A 24,830-nucleotide genomic window follows, 5' to 3' on the forward strand; every position below is an offset into this window, starting at 1 on the left:
TCTCTATTGTCAAAGGCAAGATGAACAAGTTAAGCAAGAGTCCAAAATGGAGGGCTCACCCAAAATCATCCCTACCAACAATTCTACCATATCTTTATCTTTATATATAACATCAACTGGAGAATGATTAAGCATTAATTAATCTGAAAAAAAAAAAAAGTGAATTTTGTAGTCCTACACCCGACTTCTTAGTGCTTGTACTCGAAATTAATCCAAACCCATAAAAGGGTTTTCTCTTAGACTAATAATAATTAATATATAAAGAAGTATTAGTATAAAAGGCTTTAAATTTTATGGCGTTTTAAATATTATATAAAAATATAAATATTTCAATATTTCTGATCAATTAATCAGATCGATTAAATTCCGATGATATTTTTTTTAATGTCGAATAATAATATCTAATATCTTTTATACCAAAAAGCCTTATACAAATAATTAACTTTATATAACAAAATTTAGCCATCTTATAATAATACTATTCAAGCAATGAACATCAATTATGTTTTATACGTGTGAATAAGGTTTTTTTTGTTTTTTGTATTTTCAAACAAAGCCACATAAAGACTTATCATATATTAACAATAGGACTTGACCAACTAAAAAGTGGAAAGGAGGAGAAAAATATGTGTATGAGAGAGGAAGTGTTTTGATATTTTTTTGAAGATTAGGGACCGCCACTATGATTTGTCGGATGGACAATAAATAAATAAATAAATTTATGGTAAGAAATCAAAGTTCCTGCCTTTATTAATTAGTTTCCATAATTCGTGTGATTGGGTTCTTATTTTTATTTATTTTTAAAATATTTTTCGTTTTCCCTATTTGGCTTAGCAAGCCAATCCTATATTTTGCCTATTTTGAGCTCAATGGAAAGTTCTCTCTTGGTGCAATTTGATTGGAAAAATGGAATTACAATTTTAATAGTAATTTTTTTTGAATATATAAATAGCTATTTCAATTACATTTCATCTTTTTCTGGGAAAGATATAATTAAATAATCACCAATTAATAATTTAAAATTAAAAAATATATATAAATTATTTATTGTACATATAAAATATATCTCATATAAAAATAGCAGAATTGAAATTTAACAGTTTAATTTTAAGTTCGAATTAAATCTTAAAAAAGTTCTTGTGATTGTAATTTACAATTTATCTTTTATTATTATCAAAAATATAGATTTTATAATCTTTTTGAAGTTTATTTGTAAACTTTATCTACTAAATGGAGTTCTAAAAGAAATATTAATAAAAGTGATTTTCTTTTTCTTTTCTATGATACTTGAAAGCACGCTTGTACATTAGGAGAAGTGGGCATAAAAATGTTCGCACGTGCATGAACACAAAATTAGGCTAACAACAGACTAATTATTCCTCATTTTATAAAAAAAATATTTATTTTCTCTAATTAATTTTGTAAAAAGTTTAGGACTATAATTTAATTAATTAGTTTGGTCAAAATCAGTAATGCTAGCACGTACACAGGAAAAGGAAAAGATTAAAACTAGGAGGAAAAATGCAATGATAGTTTTTTTTAAGAAGAAATTAAGTACATTTTAAGATAAAAGTGAATATTAAATTTTATAAATTTATTTTTAATAATCATCAATCATACTGACAGAACAGTAAGTTATAATTCTAAAAAAAGAACGCTTGATTAGGTAGTACTAAACTATATATTACTTTATAGAAGCTTTGATGACTTCCATTGTTTGAATATGGATTAAATCTTTTTACTATTTTCACAGATAAAAAATTTAAAACTTTTATAATAGAGAATCATAAAAATCATATAGTAGAATTCAAATACGTATAATAAAGGACTATAAAATTTTTAAAAAATATATTAATATATATTTTTATTAAAATTAAAAAAGTCATTACTAATTTAAAAGTGATCGATGGTGATTTAAAAGATAAAATCTTAATAAAATATAATAAAAAATGAGATTAAAAAAAGAGGAGAGAATGATAGAATTTTAAAAAATATATGTAAATTTAGTATTTCAATTGTCAAATTCTGATCGAAATTACATTTGGAATCTTACTCAAAATGCAATAATAGTTGGCCAAAGAGAAAAGAGATATTTATTATAATTAAAATATTGTTGGTTATAAAAATAAAATAAAAAATTTACTCTGATTTAGTTCTTGATGGTTAAACTTTGATTATGCTTTAATTTTAAGAATATTAAATTTAATCTATTTTAATTCTAGATTTTTGTAAAATACATATAAATGGGTCAAAAGCAATAATTTAAAATAGCATGGGCCAAAATGGGCAGTGTTTTCAGTAATTAATTAACCCAAGAAAATTTATCACTTGGACATCTAGTAACCAAATATTGTAAACTCCCATATTATCCATCTCCAAATATTTTGGAAAATGACCATAGGCTAGTCCCAATAAGTGATAAATTAGGCCTACCAATTACTAAACATATATATGCTGATCCACTTGAATATGCTATTCCACTTGAGTAAATTAAATTAGATTTGTAGGACTAGCATTAACTCAGTTTTTAATTTATTTAATATGTTTAATTTATGAGATCAAACATTAATTGATTAGGAGATTATGCGAAAATTAACCATATTTTTAATATCATTGAAGTTCTTTTCATGATAAATATATGGTTATTTTTAAAAAATTTAGTATGGTAGCCTCGTTAAAATTAAAAATTAAGTGATCAATGCTGAATTTTATTAATATGTTTGATAATTATAATTATTAAAACTTCCTATAATTTTATATAAAATAAATATAACATTATAATATTAATTTCAAAGATTTAGTTGCCAAATAAATTTGAAATATATTAGAAATTAGAACAACAAAATTGAAAATAAAAATCTTCATAAATACATAAAAATAAAAACATGAACGTAGATAATAATTTAAAGATGTATTAATGATGTAAAATGTTAGATGCATACTTTTGATTTATTAATGATAATTGAAATATGTAATAGAGTATAAAACCACCCCACTAAGAAAATTGAACTTGATATTTTAAATAGAAATTTTAAATCAGATATCTTGATTAAGTGATTTAAGTAATTCTTAATTTAACTAAAAGATTTTAAACTAAGTCTTAACTTAAATAACAAGTTTATTTTTAAAAAAAAAATTAAATTACAAGATTATTTTAAAAATAAAAGATATTAACAGTTTTTATATTAAAAAAAGGCAAAATTCATGTCTGAGTCTCTATTTTTTTTTTTATTTCACTTAGTCCTCAATAAGATTGCGTTTTAATAGGTTCTTGTATTTTTATTTTTATAACTTTTGAATCCTCCTGCTAAGAACATGCCTGCAAACACCATTAATACAAGTGAGTAAATTATGCCAAGAAAATAATAAAATTTTCAAATTTAGTTCATTTGAGTCCCTAAAATTTTTTGTTATTTTAAAGAATCCTTGAACCTTTTAATATTAGCTCGTTAGGTTCCTAAAAGTTTATATAATGTTTTGTTATATTTTTTATATTCAAACATTATTTAGATCTTGATTCGCCGTATATCATTAAATTTAATCTAAAAAGATCCTGAATTTGTATAAAAAGATTATTCTGAACTTATTCTGTCTCATTTTTATTATTTTATTCGTTTATTTTATTTAACATAAAAAATAATTTTTGTAAATTTATAGCAAGAATGATTCGTTAAATTTAGATTTAAAAAAAAAAATTATCTTAATACATCCTGAAAAATTTGGGATTTCAAATCTAATAACATCTAATCAATAGTGTTACTATATTTTAATTTTATAAGCTAATTTTTCTTAATAAATATTAACCTCAATAATTTATTAAACTGATATACATCATCCAAAAAGAATACGATGATGATCTTTTGAAAGAAGTTATATATCAATTTAGAAGGTGATATTTTAAATTGCAAATATCTTATAAAAATGACATTATACCTATAGACAGATTAATTTAAAAAATAATTTTTAGTAAATTAGTAATTGCTTTTTAGTTTTTCAACTTCAATATTTTCAATTACGTTTATTTTTTTGTTTCATTCGCATTATTTTCTATTTTATTGTTTATTCTTAAATTTTTTTCTTGAAAAGAAACTTTCAAAATTAACACGTGTTTATGTAAGAATTTTAAAAAATTTAAAAGAAATAATTTTAGAGCCATCTAAAAATAAAATAAATTTTTAAGGACTGGATAAATTAAAATTAAATATTTTTTTGGTATGTTTAATGACGTTTATAAGTATGCTTTTAAAGGAAATACTTAATAATAATTTTAAGAGACTGGATAAAATAAAGTAAAAAAGTATAAGAATCCAAAGATGAATTTTCCCTTTAAATAATAAGTTAGATTATTAAACTTTCTTTCTGTAAAGATCCGGAATCAGATTACATGAGATATTGTCCGTTTTGGAGTTCGATAACTTCCTAAGAGGTCCCACATCCTGTAATTTCTCTGAACCAAGCACGTTAAACTTTGAAGTTCCTACAATTCCACAGCGAAACAACTAAAAAGCACCTCTTGTGATTAGTTCCAACTCTTTACATATATATTATCAATCATTCTCTACCAAATTTCAATGTGCAATCTGATTCATTCATGTACTCCCATATCTTAGAGTGCTACCATCCTGGAAGGATGCTAGAAGTTGCTTCTTGTCCAGGCATCTTATCTTTGCCCCGGTGTTCGTCGGACTGTTTTTCTAGGCCAGGCTGTCACATGCCCACCAACTTCCGCCTAGTTCGTCTTCGAACCACACATCTACTAGAGAGGTTCTGCTCTGATACCATTTGTAACGACCTGGAACCAGATCATATGAGATATTGTCCGTTTTGGCCCCATCACAATTTTATCCCTTTGGAGGGTTCGAGAACTTCTCAGGAGGTCTCCCATTTTAGAATTTCTCTGAACCAAACACGTTTAACTTTAGAGTTCTTACAACTCCACAGCCAAACAACCAAAAGACGTTTCTTGTAATTAGTTCCAACTCTTTACATATATGTTATCAATCATTTTCTACCTCATTTCGATGTGCAATTCGATTCATTCATTTATTCCCGTACCTTAGAGTGTCGTTATCCTAAAAGTCTGTCAGAAGCCTCTTCTTGTACAGGCATCCTGTATTTATCTCGGTGTTCACTTTCCGCCCTCGTCGGACCGCTTTTTCAAACGAGGCTATCACATTTTATATATCATATAATTTTTTTATTTATTAAAAGATCGACAGATTATTTTTTTATTTATTAAAGGATCGACAGATTATGAATATACAACAGGAGTAATAGATGTACTATAAAAATATAAGTTGATATAGTATTGAGGAGAGTACTCGAACTCACTCCCAAAATTATATATCATGTGGTTTACTGTTGATTAATATGTATACGAATAAATTGATAGAACATATGATAATTAGTGTGAGAGAACACGATTATGGAGGAATCATCCATAATTATTATGGTGGAGCAATTAAGTTATAGGGAAAAAGCAAAATACGAGGAAGCGGCTGTCTTCAGATAATCCAATTAATTGACGGGATTCGCACCATTTCTTAATTCTTTTGAAGGAAAGTTAGCTCAAACCAGATACTAATATACAGTCCATATCTCTGCAGCTGTTTACGTAACCAGGTGTTGCCCATGAAGCTGATATGACGCCAAGTTGCAAATACAAAAGAATGACACTAAAGAAGAAGAAAATAATATTGGTGCATGCAGAGAGTAAAACCACACACAACACTGGTTAGTAATTAGCTTACTACCACTTGTCAGGAACTCAAGCTTTTGAAAAGTACCCACTCGGACACATGGCAGCTAGGTACAGACCTCAGTACACATGTTATAGTACTGAGACGACACGGCAGCTTTGGACTTTGCAAGAGAAGCATTTTACGTGTCTCTTTATTAGGTTGTTCTTGCCAGAAGAAGATTGGTAATGTTAAAAGTGAAACAAGAAGCGGTCATTTGGTCGGTTTGAGAATAAGCTTGTCAGTTGTTTGCTTTTTGAAGAGAAGAAACTAATAGAAAGATGAAGGTTAGTTCTTGTTCATTTCCTTTTAATTATTTGATTAATTTCTTGTTATTTTCAATGTTCTGTCAATTCGTTTGCACGTTTTAAGCTCTTCCCTGTTACTAGTTTATTGGGTTTGGGCATGTTCTCTGATCATTAGTTTTTACATGGAAAATTAGAAGGTCCATGAAACAAGGTCTCAAACACATGGACCAGCGGCTGATGAAGGCAAAGTAATGACAAGAAAGCAGAAGGCAGAGAACAAGGGACACGAAGGAGAACAGTCTCCAAAGAAGGCCAAGAACGAAAATGATTCCAGTCATGCTAATGAGAAAACTAAGACTGACATTTCTAAAGAGTTTGAGGAGTTCTCTAGAGCAATAAGAGAGCATCTCTCTGTTTCTCAAATGCGAGAAATACTAGAGATGAATGATCAAGATTCTTCCGGCTCTGATGGGGCTGTTATCACCAAATGGTTAATCATAAATCCCAAGTTAATTCAAATATATCTCATGTGTCTTGACTAGTTATAGTTTTAAGTGATAGTTTTTGGATGTCTTTTCTTGAACAGCCAAGATTTATTGTTGCTTGGGCCACTTGGGAAATGTCCATTGTGTGACTGCACTTTGGAATTTGATGGCAAAAGGTATTCTTGCAACGGGTTTTACAGTGAGTGGTCTAGTTGCACTTTCAAGACAAGAAGTCCACCAAGAAAAGAGGAGCCACTCAAATTCCCTGATTCTGTTCTCAAGTCCCCCATTGCAGATGTAACTGAACTCTTTCTTGCTGTGATGTTTACATGTCTCATAATCTCTTAAGTCATTTTATTGAGTTATTTTGTTTTTTGGTATCTTTAGTTGCTGAAGAAGCATCAAGACCCTAAAAACCGGCCTCGTCAAGAGTTAGGTGCACCAGGCAAGCCCTTTGCAGGGATGATTATTTCTTTGTCAGGCCGTCTTTCGCGAACTCATGTATGTACTATTATAGCCCGTAGCAGGAACCATCTTTTTGTGTATTTTGCATCACATTGCCATTACATAAAGCAATTTTCGTTGATGAATGCAGCAATATTGGAAAAAGACTATTGAAAAATATGGGGGAAAGGTCTCCAATTCGGTTATTGGTAAAACTTAAATCCATGTCCTGTTCTCTAGCTTCTGAACTGCTTCAGATTCTTCTGCTTTATGTCTTACACTAGCTATTACTGTTGCAATAACACATATATAGGTGTGACTTGCCTTGTTGTTTCACCGGCTGAGCGCGAAAGAGGCGGTTCTTCCAAGCTCTCTGAAGCAATGTGAGCATAGGAATCTCTTAAAGTTTTATTATTCAATATGTACATTGTTTGATCAAAATCAACCTCTACATTCCTTGAAGGGAAAGGAACATACCTGTGGCTAGAGAAGAATGGATGCTTGACAGCATTGAGAAGCAAGAACCTCTGCCTCTAGAAGCTTATGATGTAGTCTCTGATCTTGCTGTGGAGGGTAAAGGAATTCCATGGGATAAACAAGAAACTAGTGAAGAAGCTCTTGAGTCAATTTCAGCTGAAGTATTTAATTATCAACTTTATCAAGTCCTTAAGGCATTCCAAGAAACATCACCTGCCAAAACTTTAATCACAATAATTGAATCTGTGAATGCAGCTCAAACTATATGGAAAAAGGGGTGTCCATAAGGATAGTAAACTGCAGGAACGAGATGGAGAGATATTTGAGAAAGATGGGATATTGTACAACTGTGCCTTCTCCCTTTGCGACATGGGACGAGAAATAAATGAGTAACATGCGAAAACCCTTTAGCATTGTGCTTATTTTGATCAATAGAATTTCTCCTGAATTGGTCAAGTTACAGATTATGTCTACTTGGTGCAGCTATTGTATCCTGCAACTGATCAATGTGCCAGAGAGTAACCTGCACCTGTACTACAAGAAAGGGAGAGTCGGCGATGATCCTGGCGCCGATGAAAGACTTGAAGAGTGGGAAGATGTTGATAATGCTGTGAAGGAGTTTGTTAAGATCTTTGAGGAAATTACTGGAAATGAGTTTGAGCCATGGGAAAGAGAGAAGAAGTTTGAAAAGAAGAGATTAAAATTCTATCCTATCGACATGGTACAATTTCATCAGACTATATTTCACTTGCCTTTAAAGTTTCGAGTGCTATGGCCTTATGGATAAGAGCTTTCTGATAGGATGACGGAGTTGAGGTGAGACAAGGAGGGCTTGGTTTAAGGCAGCTAGGAGCTGCGGCAGCTCATTCTAAACTTGAGCCGCAGCTTGCATATTTTATGAAGATTCTGTGCAGTCAGGAGATTTATAGGTATGGCACTAACCATATTCTGTTCTGCAAGCTTCCTTCAAATTGCACCCTGAGGCCTGGTTCAATACAGGTATGCCTTGATGGAGATGGGTTTGGACCCTCCTGAACTGCCAATGGGGATGCTCTCGGATCTTCACTTAAAAAGATGTAAGAATTGCTCACTTTCTCTGTCACTCTCTTGCCTTCAGCCTTGCAAATAACTAAGCGAGCACTTTCAGGTGAGGAGGTCCTACTTCAGTTTGTAGAAGCAGTGAAATCCATGAAAGGGACAGGGCAAAAGGCAGAGGCTGTTTGGTCAGATTACAGCCAAAGATGGTTTACGCTTATGCATTCTACTCGGCCTTTGATCCTAAGAGACTATGATGAACTTGCAGATAATGTAAACTCAACAGAAGCTGCCTTTTATCAGAATTATATAGACAATGCCACCATCCTTTAAATTGACACTTATGTTCATGGGTTTAATTTGTAGGTTGCTGCAGCATTTGAGACTGTTCGCGACATAAATGTAGCCTCACGTCTTATAGGAGACATGTCAGGCTCAACTCTTGATGACCCATTATCAGACCGGTACAAGAAATTAGGATGCTCAATTTCTCCAGTGGGCAAAGAAACTGACGACTACAAAATGATTGTGAATTACCTGGAAAGAACCTATGAACCAATCAGAGTTGGAGACATTGTAAGACCACTTAATCTTTGTTCGTCTGTGTTGTTTTACATTTTGTGACGTTATTTGCGCTTGTGGTGATTTAGGATTATGGAGTATCAGTTGAAAACATCTTTGCTGTCGAATCAAGTGCTCATCCTTCTTTGGATGAGATAAAGAAGTTACCAAACAAAGTCCTTTTGTGGTGTGGTGAGATTTGAGGCTTTGTCCATCTTATCCTTCATAATAACTTTATTTGCTCTGGCTGTAGAACTAAATTCCTTCAATGTCCAGGTACGCGAAGCTCGAACTTGTTAAGGCATTTGCAAAAAGGGTTCTTGCCAGCTGCTTGTTCTCTTCCTGTGCCTGGTTATATGGTAAAAGAAATACTACTATATTTTCCGTTTTTACTTTTTTGAGTTTTCTAATGTCACAGTTCCTGATGAACTTGTTTGGCAGTTTGGCAAGGCAATTGTTTGTTCTGATGCTGCTGCGGAAGCTGCTAGGTATGGTTTTACTGCTGTAGATAGGCCAGAAGGATTCTTGATTCTGGCTGTTGCTTCTCTTGGAGATGAAGTCACTGAGGTCTCGAGCACCCCAGAGGTTTGTTAGTTTCAAGTCTGAACTGCATTTTATTTTTTAACAACCTAAGAACCCTAAAAATAATTCAGCTACTTTCTCCTCAGGACACGAAATCCTTCGAGGAGAAGAAGATTGGAGTCAAGGGATTGGGGAGAAAGAAAACAGATGAATCAGAACACTTCATGTGGAGAGATGATATCAAGGTCCCTTGCGGCCGCTTGATGCCATCAGAGAATAAAGATGGCCCCCTGGAATACAATGAGTACGCCGTCTATGATCCAAAACAGGTATTGATGCAACTTCTTTTGGCTTGGATGGTTTTGTTTAAAGTAGCAGTGCATTTTCAGAATCCAACTTCTTATATGATCTGTTGAAATTGCAGACAAGCATAAGGTTCCTAGTGGGAATCAAGTATGAGGAGAAGGATGCGGTGATGGACACTGCAGAGCCGTGAGCTTGGAGAAAAAGAAAAAGGGCGCAGAGCTGTGAGTTTGGAGAAAAAGCAAAAGGGCGGTCTCAACGCCTTCTGTATGACAACGGATCTTTTGTATTTTGGCTTTTGCCATTCTCCAGGAATAGGAGTACAGGGAATAGGTTTGTCGCAAGTTGTTTAGTTAGAATCTTTGTGAGGATAATGATGATGGATTTTGTTGTATATGATCGTCACTAATCTATGCTTTAACTGATAATATTATAGGTATATAGTTTTTGTCCTGCATTTGACTTTATGTTTATGTTGCAAAATCTGCCTGCCATGTTTGGGCTGATGTCAGTGTTGGTGTCTGGTATCTGGGCATGTGATCGTTACCCATAAAAGTACAGTCGGCAAGTACTTACAGCAGTGTGTTGCGTTTATTCTCTTTGAATGTCATCACTGAAGATGATGGAAGTATCATTTGGGGAGAAATGCTTCATTGTGAAAGAGGGGTGGTACTTGGCAGAATGTCCAACAACCAAGACAAATCATGTTAAAGAGGAAGTCAATCCTGGCGTGGCCTGCGTAGTAATAGAAGCCGGCATGTAACAAATCGAAAGTGTGCAATTCGGCCTAATATGGCCTAGCATTAGGCTGATGCTGCCTGTTTTATACTCTTTACATGAAATGTATGGCATTGCATTGAGGGATTCATACATCACCGGACCACACCAGAGAGGGTTTAAACTTGGGTAAAAACTAGTGCGGAAAACCAATCTTAAACAGAATCCCCAGGAATTCTTGGTATACCTCTCTTTTGTAGATTTACAACACTTTACACACTTGGAAATTGCTAGATTGGGAGCGGGGACTACCCTTTACAAACTGATGGAAAATCAACCTCAGGAGGCACGAGAAGCAAACAAAATGCTGGATAAAATGATATTCTACAAATTGACAAAACTTAATTCAGGTATCCCTGCCAAACTATAAATGAGAAAGACTAATGATGTTGAGTTCATATCCACTCCGACTTCCTGTTCAAAACGATAGCAGCATACACTAAACTGTGGTCCATACACGGAAACAGTGAAATCCAAATTCTCAGCTATTCCATAGAAGGAATTATGTTCAATTAAGACCAGCAAAACTGAATTTGATAAGCCATTTTTGTATTTTGCAAAGCGTTGCGATTCATGGTTACATTCTACTTTCTTTTGTTTCTTTTGATTACTAACAAGCAGATGAATAATTCAGAGCGACATACAAGTGATTTGGGAATGCTGCAGGATGATTTGCCATATACACAAGTGTATGCACTGGAACTTAAAGCATCCAAAACTACAAAAGCAAGCCAGGAGACAAATCCTGAAATCATATTGTTGCCAATTTTACATTTAGAATCATCCTAAACTACCTTGGATGGTACAGGATAGGAATATGAAACAGAAATCTTTCTTTTTCTTTTTTTACTCTCTTGTGGAAGTGATTACAATTACAACACAAAGATTCATGTCTGCCACCAATTTGAACAGTAAAAAGAGACAACCAGACAGAGTTCATTGGTAAATTACCACAGGAGGAAACTTGAACCTGTCCGAAATGAATGGTATTAACTGTGGATTGCTCACCAAATCATGATAGAAGTCATATTCCGCTTCATAATCATGCAACCGAAGCTCACTCTTTTGATTAGTATGGTAATGATGCTTAGCCTGTGCTGATTTCCCAAAGCCGAAGATGCTAACTTTGTCACAAGTCCCCACCGCTAGCATCACAGCTTGGAAACCAGAAGAGTAATGAAACATGGAACCATCATGCGTAGAGCTCCATTCATCCAGTGACTTCTCTGTCTCGTCAGCAAACCGCTTCAAGGAGTAATACTTCACAATTCTTGTGCACAACACATCGAACCGCGGATCAGTGACAATGAGAGGCGCCTTGTGCGAAGTATTGCAAATAGTATAGTCCAGCATATGCACAGGCTGACAGATATACATAACCATGGGAACATCAGCTCCATATGGATGACAAAAACATCCTACCCTCCTGGCACAAAGATGCAATATGTTGCTATTTACAAAGGAAACATTAGTTTTAGACCCAACATGTTGCTCAAACCTCTCAGTCCTTGCATTGTTCAGTCGAAATACCATCTCATGACTATCAATCAGCTCTCCATAATCTTTTTGCAACAAAATCCCACTATTTCCCACTATAGCACAAGAACCGTACTTCTTGTTTGAACCCATCAATCCCTTTCGTCTCTCAATGGGAATCTTTACAAGCTGTATCAATTCATTCATTATATCAGGTTGATACCTCTTGGTTCTTGACCAATCCTGTAAGACCCTCCTAAACTCTAACCAGTACCTATAAAACTGAGGGGACCTAAATATTACAGGTATACCTCTGGATGAACTAGCTCTGATATCATGATTATTGAACCTTCTCCGAGTAGCAAAAGTCCTATATCTCCCTTGACTAGAAAAATTACCTTCTAATAATTGTTCTATTTCTTGCTTAGATTTAGCTTCACCAATATCAATAGCTGCATATTTAAGCAATGTAGAGTTGAAAACTGGGAGTGGTGGGTGGACTATTACGTTGGCTTCAAGTTCAATTGAGCTAAAGAAAGCACCTTTCCGGATTAAGATCCGGCAAGTAAGAGTAATAGCAAACACAATCAATAACAGAATGCTAAAAAATGGACGGACTGACCTTTTCATTGGTGAAATGAAATCAGTAGCCCGGTTGATGGGTATTACTAAATCTGCCCACCACCACAACCATTGAACATGGACTGTACGGATCTTGGAGATATCTGTATCAGATCCATCTTCAAATTCAATGACTTTTGGCATCAAGAGAGTTAAGAATAGAAACTTCTTTCTTCAAGAGTGTGTACTAGCAGACATAATTAATTTAAATGCAATGATGGGTCAGTCTGTGGAGGATATACATGTTCAACAATTACAAGAAAACACTGAATGACTGGTATAGTCTTTGGCAATACCCAAATCTTGTAGTGGTAAAAGCAATGCAAGAAAAAAGAAAATGGAGAAGTGGGTTATATGCTACAAGAAAGTGAAATAGGAATTGCAAATGGGAACGAAATTTCGATGATGAGAGGTATAGTTGAGAAATGAAGATTTCATGACTAAGAATAAAAAGAAGTGGAAAGATAAAAGGTGAAGGTGATCTCAGAAGAAAGGAAGGGTTTTTTTGTGTGTGTGGCAGTGGTGGTGATGGAGATGGTGGGGGAGAGAAATGAGAAAGAAGGTTAGATGGGTGATTTAAGAGAGGGACTAAGTGAGTGATGAGCAGTACTGGAAAAAGATTGGCAATGGCTTAAAAAGAAAAGACAATAGGAAACATTTAAAGTGTGTGTTTTATAAAAAATTTATTGCATATGTTTGAAAGTCTGGTGATACAGGAGATGCTGCTTCCTGCTATTGTTCATTTTTTTTACTGTTGTTCTATTTCTTGTTTTGGCCTTTGTGGGTCTATTTTCCAGATTTCTAGCTACTTGCCCTGGAATTTGGGATTTATTTTTCAGCTGAATCCACTCTGAGTTATGGATTAACACCCTCTCTTATCAACTTCATCCTGATAGATGTCATGTTTGTGTAATTTTGAGTATGGAATTCAAAAATCAATGGTTGATATATGTTACAACATATAATTATCTGTTTGTTAAATTTTAAATTTAAATTTTTAATAAAATTTTAACCATTTAATTTAGAATTAAAGATGAAAATTACTATTATAATTTATCATATTAGAGGGTCTTAATCTCTACGTTATATGATTACTTATCTCTTTATATATGATATACATTATCAAGGTGATAAGCTTTTAATCATATGTATGAATTATGGATAAAGAGATCCCAATTTTAAAATTTATCCAATTCACATAAATAAAATTATTTATTTTATTTGTTCTAATTTTATATTTTTAATATTTACTTTTTATTTATTAAAAATCCAATGGGCTGTGAAGTGTCTTGTATTATTACTATAAATTGATCAAGTTACATCAATATTTATAACTTAAAATCTCTTTAATTTTTATAACTAAAAGAACTAATTGGAAAGACCATTCTGTTCAATAATTTTTGTTGATGTAATATGAAACGATATTACATAATATTTTCTTAACATTTTTTTTGTGTTATAAGAAAAAAATTTAATCGAAATCATCAATTAAATATGTGTGTGTATGGTATTGTATAAATCTATAAGAATTGATATTTATTTTAATTCTAATAAATTTATTAATATAATTAATTATATATAGTATTAGTTATTAATCAATTAAATATATTATTTTTATTTATTAAAATATTATATATATTTTTAAAATTTAACCAGTAGTACTTAATAATTATGAGATTCACGTATATAATATTGACTTGTATAAATAATTAATAGTTATATATAAATTTATCTATATCAATAGAATAATGACATATAAAATAAATAAATTATTTAAAATAATACATGATTAATTGTATATAATTAAAAAAAAATCTTATAATGGTAATGATATTCTAGCAAAACCCTAATTTCAAAAAAGAAAACTATAATTTGTGAACTTTTAAATTATAATAATCAATTAATCATATCCTATCATAAAGTTTAATTTGATATTAGAGGGAAAAGAAAAAGGGCAAAAATATCAATTTACCCTTTAGATTTGGATGCAATAAATAATTTATTTTAAAAAATTTGTAAATTATAGCTAATTAGGACAAATTACTGATTTAAGTACCTTTATATCACTTTTAAAATTGCTAAAAAAAGTAAAAACCTTCAACAAAAAAAAAAAAATCACTTGCAAAAGCTGTGCCAGAAGGGGTTAGTAACAGTAAAATTATGCTAAGATAGGGACTAGTAGCAGAGATGGTACCCTGAATCAAAAATCTGTTTTGATGACAGTAATTGGTTCATTTGAATTAAATTTTGTATTCTATAAATGGGCCACTTGACTAGACAATAAATTAACAGGAGGATTTGTTTGGTAATGGTAATTGGTGACTATTACAAGAGAAGACCTTTTGGTAAAGTATTAGTGATAAAACAAATGAATTTCAATTTAATACTTATTTATAATAACCATATATGTGGTAGGGTACAAGACCACAATTTCCATAGACCTAAAATTCAATTTCATGGAAGAGTCAACTTTGGAATCCACAATCATTTAATTTCCCATATCCATTGTTTAATTCATTTCTTCAGCATATTCTTTCATTTTATTTTTTCTTTTCTTTTCTCTAGTGAAACCAATCAAGAAAAGCCTCTCTTATGGGATAGGTTAATTCAACTTTAATACAACCTTTTTCATGATTAAGAAACACAAGTTCCTTATGCATTAATTCAAGGCTAATAAAATAAACCCTTGTAGATCACTAAAATCTTTCATGATCATGAAATTAAATAATCCTTTTTCCATAAGTATTGTTTGTATAAACAAAAGGTGGAACAACACATTAGTATCCCATATATTTTTTATTTATTGAAATTTTAATAATTTATGGACTATATAATAAAAAAAATATTTATTTCTTTAAATATTTATCGCTTTAAAAATATTTAAAAATTACCAAAACTAGTGAATTTCTTGCAAATTCTCAGAAATGATTGTGATTTGATTACTTAGAACAAGGTATAAATGTTTAAGAAATGATTGTGATTTGATTTCTTGCAAATTCTCAGAATTTTATTATTTTTAAGAAATACAAATAAACTTTTGAAAAAGCAATAATGGAATTACAACCAAAAGAAATTAAATCATATACTTTATAAAAATGGCAGCATAGAATAAAATAAAAAATATTAATTAAACTTCTTGACTTCTAGTTAAAGCCTGCCTTTCTACAGAAATGTTACTATCACTAATTAATATAAAGCTTAATAACTTTGTTAAACACTTCCTTTATAAAAAGACAGCATAAACAAAAATTAAAACATGAAATTGAACTTCTTGACTTGTAGTTAAGGCCTGCCTTTCCACAATAAAATGTTGTCATCACTAATGAATAAAGTTAATAACTTTGTTAACAAGTTAATAAAGATTTGCTTCTTCTACAAATTCATTGGAGCTTCTTTCAAATTGAAATTGTTTGTTTTCTTTTATCTATTTCTTTCTTTCTTTTGACAATATATTACTTTCTTTATTGTTATTGTCTTTGTTGTTGTTAGAATAGTGTTATGCAATAGCCTATTAATTTCATAAATTTTTATATTAAGAGGTCGTTTGGTTAAAAAAAAAAACAGGATGAGAATGAGAATAAGTGATTCGCATTGTTAATGTTTGGTTTATCAAAATCATTTCGGAATTGAAATGTGATTATTCCCTTTTAAAAAGTCTATTTCCATAAAAATCAAATCAAATCAATCATAAATAACCAAACGAGTGAAATAATAACTTGTCATTTATTTAAATTTTATTTTTATATTTATTATTTACAATAATTAAAAATTAAATATTATCATTTTTAATTATAATTAAATATTATTATTAGTACTAACCATAAATAAATCTTATTTTTATTTCTTACTCAATCAAACAATATATAAAATATAATTATTTTCATTCCTCTCCATTCCCATTTCTATTCTCAGCCTTAAACCAAACATTTCCAAAATAGTTAGATGAGGGAATAAATAAATATTCCCTCCATTTCTTTTTATCTAACTTTGTACAAGTATCAAAGAAAACAGTTTTTCTCATTATTTTTATTATTTCTGAAATTGTAACTTTTTAAAAATGCATCACCCATAATTAATCAAATTATAATCTTTATTGGAAACATTAAAAATTGTTGATGATCTGGATTTTCTTCTTAAACACATAAATAAATAGCCTACCACTCTAAAAAAAAGAAAACTAAAAGTCTCCAATTGAAGATAGCAAATTCTGTCATCTCAAATTCCGATCAATTAATATATATTTAGTTCCTAGAAAAGATATGATTCTTTAAAAGGTTATAATAATAATAATAAAAATAATATATATATATATATATATATATATATATATATATATATATATATATATATATATATATATATATTAGAATGAAAGACTATATAATATTTGAAAGATACTCTTCTACCCAATAGAATATATAAAATGTCATGCAATTGCTTCAAGACAACATTAGCAAAAATATTGTTTATAAAGGTATGTTAACTCAATTAAAATACTACAGCTATAGTTTTTTTTTCTCCTGATGGATCTCTATTTTATTTAATAAAAATTTAGAATCTTGGGTTATTAATTTACAATTTACCCATTCCATAATTTTGAAATAAAATAAGTACTTTCGGGTTCGATGAATCGAATTCAATAATAAACGTTTATTGGCATTTCAGCTTTCCTTCTTCTTTCTAGCGAAATCCAATATTTCTTAGTAAAATTTTAAAAATATTTTAAATATAAATCTCTACCCCATGTTCTTCAGGATTTGTGATTTATTGGATTTTTATTTTTTTTAAAAAAGCTTTTATTTAAGATTACTAATTGTCATGGTAATCTCACTTTATTGGATTTGGCAATTTTAATCATTGACCCAGAACAGGTTTAGAACTGGAACTAGTTCCTTTTGGAACTTGAGCTACAAATTTAAGCAATATTATATTTTGATTTTAGAGAAAACATTATATAAATGCAAATTCTAAAAAAAAAATATTCTTTTTCTTGTTGTTTCAGACTAATTTTCATGGGCTGAAGTGGAACCAAATAATTAATACAAATTAACCCAATAACTTGACCTCTTACAAATCCTAATTTTATCCCTCAAATTATTAAACAATAATGCAATTCCTTCCTACCCCCACTTTAGCTTATCTTATGCTTGAAATCTGCTGCATAATAAATTGGCACCACCACACCAAACCATTACATAGCATTAAAATCTAATATTAAAGGAACTCCAAAAAGAATAAAATAAAAGGTAATGGAAAATAAGAGCCAATTGAAACTATAATTGAGCTTGCATGCACCACACAATAATACCCACTAGCAACAGGGCTACAATTTGCAATATTGATACCTGAAATTATTTTCTTGCCAATTTTACATTTACCAGTCACACCTTTGGATTAAACAGAAATCTCTATTTTGTATTTCTTTTTTTACAACAATAATATTGTTGGTTGGCTCTCTTCAGGGTCTCTCTAGGCATAACCATAGACTTTATTATTATTTATAAAAAAAAATGAATTTGGGGTCTCTGTTTTGGAGTAATTTATAATTTTATTATCATTTTAGTTAAATTAAATTTTAAGTAAATTAATTTCTGAAAGTTAGCAGAGAGTTAAGTGTAGTTTGGATTAAGTTTTATTTAATAATATTTAAGTTTTATTTTTCCCAAACTATATAAATTAAGCTTTTTTTTTATTAAAATAAATAAATTAACAAAAGCAGTTTATAGCATGTTTTAAAAACTAATATTAATAAAATAAAACATTCAAGATTTATTTATTTTTTAAATCAATGAACTGCCTTAGTGCCGTAGCCTATATGTTAATGTCAACATTTATAGAATTATTGCAACTATCCGTCCGTAAGACAACACGCATGAATTAGATCCGTTTAATATCACTTTCCTCGTCCCAAAAGCAAAAAATAAATAAATAAAATAAATTATTCTTTTTGATTTATTATAATTTATTTTAAATTACTAATTTATTAAATAACTATTAAAAATATATTTTATTATTAATATAAAAATATTATTATCACATAATTAATTGTTATGTTTACATTGAATCTTTTGTGAAAAGAAAAAGATTCAATAAGAACTTTTTAAAGAAATAATAGTAAAAATTAATAACACTAACCAAAAACACTTATATTTTTAATGCATAAATAAATTAAAATTTAATTACTTTTTTAAAATGAAAAATAATGATGTTTATGACTTATAACTTTAGTAAGATTTTGATAATTGATGAATTGAAGTGTTAAATATGAAAATTGACTCAAAGTCTTTTATTATAAGAATAAAGGGTAAATATATAAAAAAAAATACTTTATAATTTTACTTGTTGATCAGTTTATCTATGTATGGAGTTATAAAAATAAAAATTACACTATTTAAAGGTTTTGATTTATATTTGATTCAATTATTTTTATTTATTATCCATATTTAATATATAAAATTAAAATTTGATAACTCCTAACTTTGTTATTCATCGCATTAATATTTATATAATTCTATTTATGATTTATATCATTTAGCTCAAATAAAAATTTTAATACTTAAAACTCCGTTAAATTACATCTTTATAATTATAAATTTTATTTAATCTAAAAATATATGATTGTTATAAATTTTATTTTAGTTATAAATATATAATTATGGTGATTTTACTGTATAACAATAATATATTTATTATAATATTAATATATATATATATATATATTCATTTTTAAATTTAAAACATTTTTATATTTAAATTTCAACAAATAAAATTTTTATTTTGATATATATATTTATTTTTAAAATAAAAATTTAAATATATATAATTTTATAATTTTTTATTAATATATTAATTTATACATTACTGACACATAGAAAATAATTGGCAATCTGAAACTTTAATTAATTAAAACATCTTTTAGGATTGAAAATTACCATTAATCGATTTTATATTCTATTTTCTTTAACCCTTTTATTTTTTCCATTTCCCCAAAGCTATGTTTGCTGGTGTCTTCTGGCCAAGAGGCGGTTCAATGCATAAATAAATAATCACTGCCACGTCATCCACCACAAGAAATCCAAAAACGTTAAAAAGAAAAAAAAGGAAGAGCCAATTAAAATTATCATTGAATTTACATACACCACATAATAATACTCCCCACCCCACCCAACTACCACCAACCCAACAACAACAATAACATCCATTAACAACCCACCACCACCACCACCATCCCCGGCGAGGCCGGCCAGTGGCGGCCGGGAACATTCATCAGATTTTTCATTCCATAAGCCAAATCCTAAAATTCCAAATCACACGAAGAAACCAACTTTTTGATTTTCTTGTTTAGTTTTTTCAAATAAAAGGAACTCATATCTTCTCCAATTTCTCTGCCTTCACAACAGGATTGGCTTTAGCAATCTGCTTTTTGCCCATAGCTTTAAAATCAAAAGTACAGCCGTGTTGCTCCGGGTACCTATGGGTCCCACAAAACACCATCTCACACCTGCACTTGAACCCCGTGAGCCCCACGCGCTTCCTGCACGTCAAGCACCTATTCGGCCGCACCACCGTCTCCGCCGCTGTCTCCTCCTTATCCTCTACCACCACCTCAGCTTTGCTGCTGACCTCCGGTAGGTCAACGATCGGAGGAGATGAAATAGAAATAGAAACAGAAGCCGCTGACGGCGACGACGACGATGACGACGATGACGACGATGATGCGCTTAGGGTTTGGCTGAAGGCGAGTTTTGCGTTGGAAGATTGCTGTTCTTTGAGTTGGAGATCACGGTGACATTTTGAACAAAGGTTTTGCGTGGCCGGACTACCGAAAAATCCGCAATTGTTCACGCAGAGACGCTGTGCTTGGCATCTGTGCTCTTCCGCCATTTCAAATCTACGGAAAAATCAATTCCTACAAAACACCAAATTCGTAAAATGATTAGATGAGAGAAAAAGAATTAAAAAAAAAAAACAGCATATAGTTTTATTTTTTCTTTCTTTCTTTGCTTACCTGAAATGATTTTATTTTTCTAGTTGCAACTTTGTGATTGTAGAGTTTGATCTTGTTGCTGAGGAGGAGAGAGAGAAATATAAAAGAGGGGGAAAGGAAAGGAAAGGAAAGGGAAAAGAATCCTTGGGAAGAAAAGTATGAGGAAAATGGAGTCAGGGAAAGCAATCCCACATAAAAGAAAGAAATGGAGAAATAAAGAAGGAGAGAAGGAATTCCTGGCTTTGTTTAATTAAATTCCCTTTGCCTGAAGATTCCACTCACCTTCTCTACCAAACAAAACGCTGTTTCTTTTACTTTTTTTCTTCTTTTCTTTTCTTTTTCTCTTTTTAATACGTAATTAAACGCGTATTAAGAAATAAATAAAAACGAGTTTTTAGGAGTTTTCCATCAGAAATCTTCTGGAAGCCGTTTAAGCTACGTTTCTAATACACGCCATTTTGGACCTTTTTTTTTTGAAAGAAGAAAAGAAAAATATATTATTATTTAAAAAATAAGAATGCCGATGAACATACGGTTCTGATTATACCAAAGCGATTGATTGATGAATTTGTTTGATGGTCAATTATTAATGTATTTTTTGTGTGGTCCCCCACTCACTTGATCTTGACCCTGTCTCTCTTTTCAGCCATTGATTGAAACAATATAGTTTATTTATTACGTAATTTATTTCACATACATGTAATTTTCATGTTTTACGTCCACATTAGAGCGTCGCCTTTCTTAGATTTTTTTATTAAAGAAATGGTAATATTTTTTTCTACTAACATTAATCTTTGAGACATTTTGTGAAATAGTTAAAAACAAAAGATAATATTATATAATATATATAGATTAGGACAAAATTAGGGTATTAATTTTTATGGGGGTCGATATCTCAATTGATTAGAATTTATAATAACTGTAAGAATAAATAAACACCTTAAACCGATTATCTAAGAAAAGTTGCATATGCAGTTTCAGCTAAGAACAAGTTATAAAGGGCAGAGAACAGCTAAGGACCTGGTCATCCTCCAATTCCTGTTTTTCTGATAAGAGTAGAAATTTATGCAGCGAGAACTAGATTCAACTCTGAGGAGATGAACTATGCAACAGCTACAATGTATGCATTCCAAGAATCTTCTTGTTCAAAAGTTTTGACCTCCTCGTACTTTATGTCTCGCCCGAACCCGAATCCCTCTACGCTCCTGTTGTCTTTGCTGTCTGGCATCCTCCGAAGCCAGAAGTGAATGGATTTAAATCCAGCCTCTTCTAAGCAGTCTCTGATCTCTGGCAATGACCACCTGCACAGATCAACACTCATTATCAGAGTTTGTCATACCAAAATTCGGTGTTGCCAATATTCAAACTGGCTGGGCAGAAATTTTATTGGGAAAGCACACGACTTACAGCCTCCAGCTGTATGAAAATGCATGGCGAAGCTTCTTCTGCTGCTTCTGAAGATGAAAGTGGAGGCTGATCCTTGTTTTGCGCTCAATTATGTTAAATTCAGCTTGCTCCCAGATATACTGTGAATTTTATGAAAAGTTAAATAGCAAAGAAATAACTCTATACCTTGAAGACATAATTGTCTGTGCATCAGCAATGCATATATTTAGTTCTGCACTAGAACCGTGTCAGGAAAGATGCGAGATATATTTGCACCTTTGAATCACATTTAATGCAATTCAGCAACAAGAGCAAACAATATTTTTAATTTCTTTTCTTCGTATATAGTAACTTATGCCATGTGAGTTTGTTTCTGTAATTCACCTACTATATCCTAAAGCACATATTGAACAGAAATCATAAAAGATTAAAAAAGAAAAAATCAATCGACAGGAGACACGAAGCCGAGGGTATTGACCATTTAACTTCATGATACATGCAGCAAATAAGATCAACTTTGACAGAAAAATCTGTGCTTACGGATATAACTATCGGGGATTCATTTATAGATACAGGAGGCATTTGACTTTTCCAATTTATACTGCATAATTATAAGAAAACCATTAGCTGTGGAAATCATGCATTGAATTTTCAAAAACAACAACAAAGAAAAAGACAAGCAAAATGCTTTCCATAAAATCATAGTTATATGTATGTAAAGTACCTTTGTATTCATATGTCTGCTGTCTGCTTCAATTAATAAGAGAAGTTATAGCATAGGTTTTCATAGATTTGCTGCTTGAGAGTTTTTATGTCCTCTAAATGCGAAACTGCCAGCAAAGAAAGTGATGCATGCCAAATATGTACATGTGAACCTCCCACTAAGACTGTAATCTGTCATGGTATCGAGAAGAGAAATACTATACCGTAAAATTTGGAAATCTTCTCTGAAGCCTTAGCTTGCCTTCTGATGATGTTCCACCATATAAATCCATCACAAATAAACCACCCTTTTTGGACAAGGCATCAAGAACATGTTTGAAATATAAAACCAGATCTGCTCGTTTATGGAGACAACAGCAGCTGTAGTTAAAGGCACACACAATGTCTCTTGCTGGTAACTGAAAGTTTCTTTTCAAGTACTTATCACTAACAGAAGCTGATGAACCCACTTGGAGAGCAGATTCCAGTGCAGTATTCTCAGAATTGTCTCCCTGCTCTCCCAATTTGATGTTACTTATCAGATCTTGGGGCTCAAACCTGACTAATTCAGCATCAGAAGGTTGCAAGACATTACCATGAAAGAGGGATATTCTGGAATATCCATCAGCCCCAATTTTATTTACATTGTTCGCCATGCACCAATTTAGTGCCTCAAGGTCTAAATCCACTCCTACAGCAGTCCGTCTTGAGTCACTACGTAGCCATTCTGTACTGTCATAAACATAGATGTATAAGTATTAGTATATAATCGTTCTTTAGCTAAGCAAGCCATGGCTCCTTAAAGACAGCTCTTACATCAATACTTAAAAGCCTCAAACTAAAGCAGCAGGTCTCAGCTACCCTTCTGTGTTCACCAATTATTTGCTTCCTAAGAATAACTAGGTAGAAGCTTGAAAGAATCTATTAAAATGGGATCCCATGTTTTAGGTATTTGGACCAGCTGCAAATATAAAGTGGCCATGACTGAAACAACTAAATTCCTTCTACTAGGGAGAGAGATAAAAGAGAGAAAGATAGTAATTTACCTTAAAAGAGCAGTCCCGCAGAAATCTTCCTGGAAATGAAGAGGCAACCTCCCACCAACATACAGTAAAAAGAACTTTTGCAAATAGCTTATATCTCCTTTGGGCGACTGCAATTCATTAAGAATCCACTAAACCCATTACAATTATTATAAAAAAAGATACAAACTTTATCTATAGATACAGAAAACTAAAACAGTTTTAACAACAAAAGCTCAGCCCTTGATTTCTAAATTACGACCAAACATCTTTTTATCAATCCAAAGCAGCACAAGAACCAACATTGGCAGATGGGTGCTCGTTTTTTTCTACCTCAATTTCTAGTCTAGCAAACTATTGAATACAAGAAAAAGGAAAAATAAAATCTTTCTCAGCAACCAAGCAACGTGATCACATAATATTTCGATACATGGGTAAATACCTGTACAGATTGTTGGTAAAGAAGAAACTTTGAAGGAACGTCATTAGATGCTTTTGCATCACTAGTGTCCTCTTTCTCTTCTTCTTCTTCTTCTTCTTCTTCAACATCATCAGGTTCTGCGTCTGAGTCTTCATTAGGTAAGGAAGACTGTGAATAGCTATAACCATCATCTTCTTGTTCTGTGTTGTAGTAAGAAGCTACTCTGCTTCTGTGTTGATTATGATGCCTCTGTTTCTTATCTCTCTTTCCCATTTTCTTTTCTCCGCCGCTTTTCTTTTTCTTCGAAGCCAGACCCAGAACATACGCCAACACCAAGCCTAATTATGGAGAAGATAGAGAAAACCCGAGCCCACTATTGAAAAAGAAAATGTAATCTAAAGTATGTAGATAAAGAAAAAAACTATTATATGGTTTGATTATCGACAAAATTAAATCTATGGTTAATTTTTTGATAAATGAATATTTTTGTATATATTCATTTTTATTCTTTTTGAAATAACTTTTTTTATCTATAAGTCACATTTGGAGTAAAAATGCATTATACGAAGAAATTACTCAAACTTTAAATTCATTTAATTCTTTCTCGGTTATTTTTTATAGAAAG

At 31.2% G+C, this 24,830-nt stretch overlaps 3 protein-coding genes across 5 annotated transcripts; 1 reads left to right on the plus strand and 2 right to left on the minus strand.

Annotated features, from left to right (window-relative positions):
- Positions 1–5,873: 5,873 nt before the first annotated feature.
- LOC8271899 (protein ADP-ribosyltransferase PARP3) lies at positions 5,874–10,266 on the plus strand. The gene is made up of 18 exons (XM_002523741.3): positions 5,874–6,025; positions 6,181–6,476; positions 6,573–6,768; positions 6,859–6,972; positions 7,067–7,124; positions 7,229–7,298; positions 7,379–7,553; positions 7,648–7,781; positions 7,876–8,113; positions 8,194–8,321; positions 8,392–8,468; positions 8,540–8,700; positions 8,794–9,003; positions 9,078–9,180; positions 9,265–9,347; positions 9,430–9,573; positions 9,657–9,839; positions 9,935–10,266. Exons 1-18 carry the CDS (start codon positions 6,020–6,022, stop codon positions 10,004–10,006), a joined length of 2,448 nt encoding a protein of 815 aa, XP_002523787.2. The 5' UTR covers positions 5,874–6,019; the 3' UTR covers positions 10,007–10,266.
- A 1,043-nt stretch (positions 10,267–11,309) lies between these two features.
- Positions 11,310–13,376, minus strand: LOC8271898 (beta-1,6-galactosyltransferase GALT29A). Its single transcript, XM_002523740.4, has one exon. It carries the CDS (start codon positions 12,829–12,831, stop codon positions 11,527–11,529), a length of 1,305 nt encoding a protein of 434 aa, XP_002523786.2. The 5' UTR covers positions 12,832–13,376; the 3' UTR covers positions 11,310–11,526.
- Positions 13,377–19,771: 6,395 nt separating this feature from the next.
- LOC8271896 (zinc finger A20 and AN1 domain-containing stress-associated protein 3) lies at positions 19,772–24,607 on the minus strand. 3 transcript variants are annotated; one of them, XM_002523738.4, is made up of 6 exons: positions 24,227–24,607; positions 23,809–23,915; positions 22,987–23,494; positions 22,082–22,200; positions 21,695–21,975; positions 19,772–20,596 (listed from the first exon to the last, which is right to left on the minus strand). In XM_002523738.4, the coding sequence occupies exons 1-5, from the start codon at positions 24,476–24,478 to the stop codon at positions 21,777–21,779; spliced, it is 1,185 nt and encodes a 394-aa protein (XP_002523784.1). In that variant the 5' UTR covers positions 24,479–24,607; the 3' UTR covers positions 19,772–20,596; positions 21,695–21,776. The 3 variants fall into 3 exon arrangements, with proteins under 3 accessions (XP_002523784.1, XP_048233830.1, XP_015577657.1); XM_048377873.1 differs by lacking the exons at positions 22,082–22,200; positions 22,987–23,494; positions 23,809–23,915; positions 24,227–24,607 and having other exon boundaries at positions 21,695–21,832; XM_015722171.3 differs by lacking the exons at positions 21,695–21,975; positions 22,082–22,200; positions 22,987–23,494; positions 23,809–23,915; positions 24,227–24,607 and adding an exon at positions 20,696–21,007.
- Positions 24,608–24,830: the final 223 nt, after the last annotated feature.

The sequence above is a fragment of the Ricinus communis genome, chromosome 8, assembly GCF_019578655.1.
Source record: "Ricinus communis isolate WT05 ecotype wild-type chromosome 8, ASM1957865v1, whole genome shotgun sequence".
Lineage (NCBI taxonomy): Eukaryota > Viridiplantae > Streptophyta > Magnoliopsida > Malpighiales > Euphorbiaceae > Ricinus > Ricinus communis.

What these genes read in the sequence shown, in the direction of transcription:
- LOC8271899 (XM_002523741.3), top strand. An exon ending in TCAAGTCCCCCATTGCAGAT is followed by an intron (nt 6,769 to 6,858) that starts GTAACTGAACTC and finishes TGGTATCTTTAG; the next exon opens with TTGCTGAAGAAGCATCAAGA. An exon ending in TGCAGTCAGGAGATTTATAG is followed by an intron (nt 8,322 to 8,391) that starts GTATGGCACTAA and finishes GGTTCAATACAG; the next exon opens with GTATGCCTTGATGGAGATGG.
- LOC8271898 (XM_002523740.4), bottom strand. Translation starts at nt 12,831, where the DNA reads ATGCCAAAAGTCATTGAATTTGAAGATGGATCTGATACAGATATCTCC.
- LOC8271896 (XM_002523738.4), bottom strand. Translation starts at nt 24,478, where the DNA reads ATGGGAAAGAGAGATAAGAAACAGAGGCATCATAATCAACACAGAAGC. An exon ending in TGCGGGACTGCTCTTTTAAG is followed by an intron (nt 23,495 to 23,808) that starts GTAAATTACTAT and finishes TGTTTATGACAG; the next exon opens with TACAGAATGGCTACGTAGTG. An exon ending in TTTTCATACAGCTGGAGGCT is followed by an intron (nt 21,976 to 22,081) that starts GTAAGTCGTGTG and finishes TGATCTGTGCAG; the next exon opens with GTGGTCATTGCCAGAGATCA.